General features: G+C 61.6%; 1 protein-coding gene across 1 annotated transcript; it reads right to left on the reverse strand.

The window, feature by feature from the left end:
* Positions 1–669: 669 nt before the first annotated feature.
* Positions 670–2795, reverse strand: LAESUDRAFT_662691 (uncharacterized protein; the record flags this gene model as incomplete). The annotated part of the gene is made up of 11 exons (XM_040905009.1): positions 670–1290; positions 1337–1412; positions 1472–1617; positions 1675–1943; positions 1993–2073; positions 2135–2157; positions 2217–2338; positions 2389–2436; positions 2493–2540; positions 2600–2702; positions 2758–2795. Coding segments are annotated over 11 exons (1575 nt in total), but the record flags the coding sequence as incomplete, so codon positions are not given.
* Positions 2796–2869: the final 74 nt, after the last annotated feature.

Genomic DNA, 2869 nt, shown 5'->3' on the forward strand with positions numbered 1-2869 from the left:
GGTAGTCTGCTCACCGTTCGAGATGTCTCCCAGCACTCCCTGTCCATCGCGTCGAATCACGGTCCACGTTGCGGTCCGTCGGCGTCGACGTCGAGCGCACGCAGCGCAAGGAACGCCCTCCGTCTTCGATCGCAATGCTGTGGCCCCGACGCACGGTCTGGTCTCGAAACGAGGCGGCGCGCTCAAACCCTTCGCATTGATGTACCTAGCGCGGGGAGGTTGGTGAAGGAACGTCGATGGGACGGTCGGGCGGTTCATGAGCCACGATATGTTGTTTGCAACAAGGGGAACAGGGCTTGAAGAGATGAGCGGGCTGGTACGGCAAGGTCGAGGGCGAGGACGAGTTGGGCGGCAAGGGATAAGAATGGGAAAGGCGCACGCGCGCATCGTCGGTGATGGAGGATTCGGTGCCGGATCAGGGTAGCACAATGTGGGAATGGTATCGAGGGATTCGTGGAGAAGGGGAGGACAGCGAGCGCATGTCGAAACTAGCTGGAAATAGATGGAATACAACTCAGTGTAGTCAAAACAAAACCGTGCTTACCAGGCCTTTGTGAGCTGCAGAGACTAGCGTAGACTGCGGCAAAGCGTTCGATATGCCTTGTATCCGGTGAAAGGCCTCTCTGCTCCTTGCATGGCACGATCTCTAACATACTGCATGGTCGTACCTCACGTGGATGCATCTGGCAGTCTCGTGCACGCATGCCAGTGGCGACAGCACGGCGAGACAGAGCGAGTGCGTCTAACCCTAACAGCTGCGCACGATGTTTCTACTCCCGACTTAGCATACAAACTTCGCGACGCACTCACAGGTATGAACCCAGTCTCCAGCTCCCCATCCACAAACGCGCCGTGCCCCGCAAGCGTCCTCAAAAACTCCACATTCGTAGAAACGCCCACGACCCTGTACTCGTCGAGCGCGCCCCTGAGCATGCGCAGCGCCTCCGTGCGGTCCCGGCCGTGCACGACGAGCTTCGCGATCATCGGGTCGTAGAACACGCCGATCTGCGCGCCCGCCTCGAAGCCCTGCTCGACGCGCACGGACGGCACGACCGCGGCGTGTGCAGAGCCGCTGAGGACGGGGACGAGCGCCTCGGCGGGCGAGCGCGATGCGGGAGGGACGGGGGCCGCGAAGGTGAGCGTGGGCGTCGGGGTGGAGAGGTAGAGCAGATGCCCGGAGTCGGGGAGGAAGTCGTTGCGCGGGTTCTCGGCGTATATCCGCGCTTCGACGGCGTGCCCTACCAGCGGGACTTCCGACTGATCGAGAGGGAGCGGGTTGCCTGCTGCCACCTGAGGAATCGTGAGGACGGGTTGGACGGACACGACACTGACATACCTCCAGCTGCCACTCGACCAGATCTAACCCGGTGATCATCTCCGTGACAGGGTGTTCCACCTGCAACCGCGTGTTCCTAACGCACGGGCATTGTCAGCGACTGCGAGAGGGTCAGCACCAGGAGGACGAGCGTACATCTCCATGAAGTAGAACTTGTCCGTATCGTTGTCAAAGATGAACTCGACGGTGCCGGCACCGACATAGTTCACAGCCTTGGCAGCCGCAACGGCCTTTGCGCTCAGGTCCGCGCGCAACTCCGGTGACAAGCCGGGTGCCGGTGCCTACAGAGCGTGTCCGTCGACCATCAAGCTCTCCTGCGATAGTTGTATCACACTCACCTCCTCGATGATCTTCTGGTTCCTCCTCTGCACCGAGCAGTCCCTCTCCCACAGACTCACGCACCCGCCCAGCGCATCCGCAAACACCTGCACCTCGACGTGCCTCGGCCGCTCGATGAACTTTTCGACCAGTACGTGCTCGTTCCCGAACGCCTTGCGCGCCTCGCGCTGTGCGCTCTCCAGCGCGTCCGCGAATTCGGCAGCGGAGCGCACGACGCGCATGCCTTTGCCGCCGCCGCCGTGCACGGCTTTGATGAGCACCGGATAGCCTGCGGTCGCAGGTCAGTAGCGAGGTCATGGGAGGGACACAGGACGAACCGATCCGAGTCGCTTCTTGAGCGAGCAGTGCGGGATCCTGATCTGCCCCGTGATAGCCTGGGACGACTGGCACGCCCGCGTCTTGTTTGGCGGGATAGTCATTAGATAGAGTTAGGGATAGCCATAGCGATTCAACGCGTACCTGACATGATCGTCTTTGACTCGCTAGAGTCCGTGCCTGTCAGTCAGACAAGCGGCGCGCAGGAGACGCCGGGGTTGCCTACCTCTTAGAACCCATGCTCACGATGGCACTGGCGGGAGGGCCTATGAACGCGATGCCCTCGTGCGCGAGACGTTCCGCAAAGTGCGCGTTCTCGCTGAGGAAGCCGTAGCCGGGGTGCACGGCCTTGCGAGCTGCGCGTTAGAGCTTGTTCATCTGGGGAAGACGCAGCTGACCTGAGCGCCGCTACGGTGGCAGACTTTGATGATCTTGTCCATGCGGAGCTGCGGGCGAAGCGTTCAGGTCGTAGTCAATACGCGGCGGGCACGAATGGGCTTACGTAGCTCTCCGACGATGCGGCAGGCCCGATACAGTACGCCTCGTCCGCCTAGAGTGCACGGCGCGACGTAAGTGAAAGGCGTCGCGCGTCGCGTCTGATGCACGTACCAAGCGAACGTGCAGTGCGTCGGCATCCACCTCGCTGTAGACCGCGACGGTCGTTATCCCCAGCTTCTTCGCCGTGCGGATCACACGACACGCGATCTCGCCTCTTCAGAGGGATCGCGATGAGTGCTACGTCAGGGCATCGGAGAGAGCGCACGCACCGATTCGCGATGAGGATCTTGTCAAAGTGGGGCTTCCTGTCTGGTGAGGGCGCCGAGACCGTTGCGAGGGCTCTGCGGGTGTCTGACAGGGCGGTATGAATGGAAGGGATTG

This window comes from Laetiporus sulphureus, assembly GCF_001632365.1.
Source record: "Laetiporus sulphureus 93-53 unplaced genomic scaffold LAESUscaffold_52, whole genome shotgun sequence".
Classification (NCBI taxonomy): domain Eukaryota; kingdom Fungi; phylum Basidiomycota; class Agaricomycetes; order Polyporales; family Laetiporaceae; genus Laetiporus; species Laetiporus sulphureus.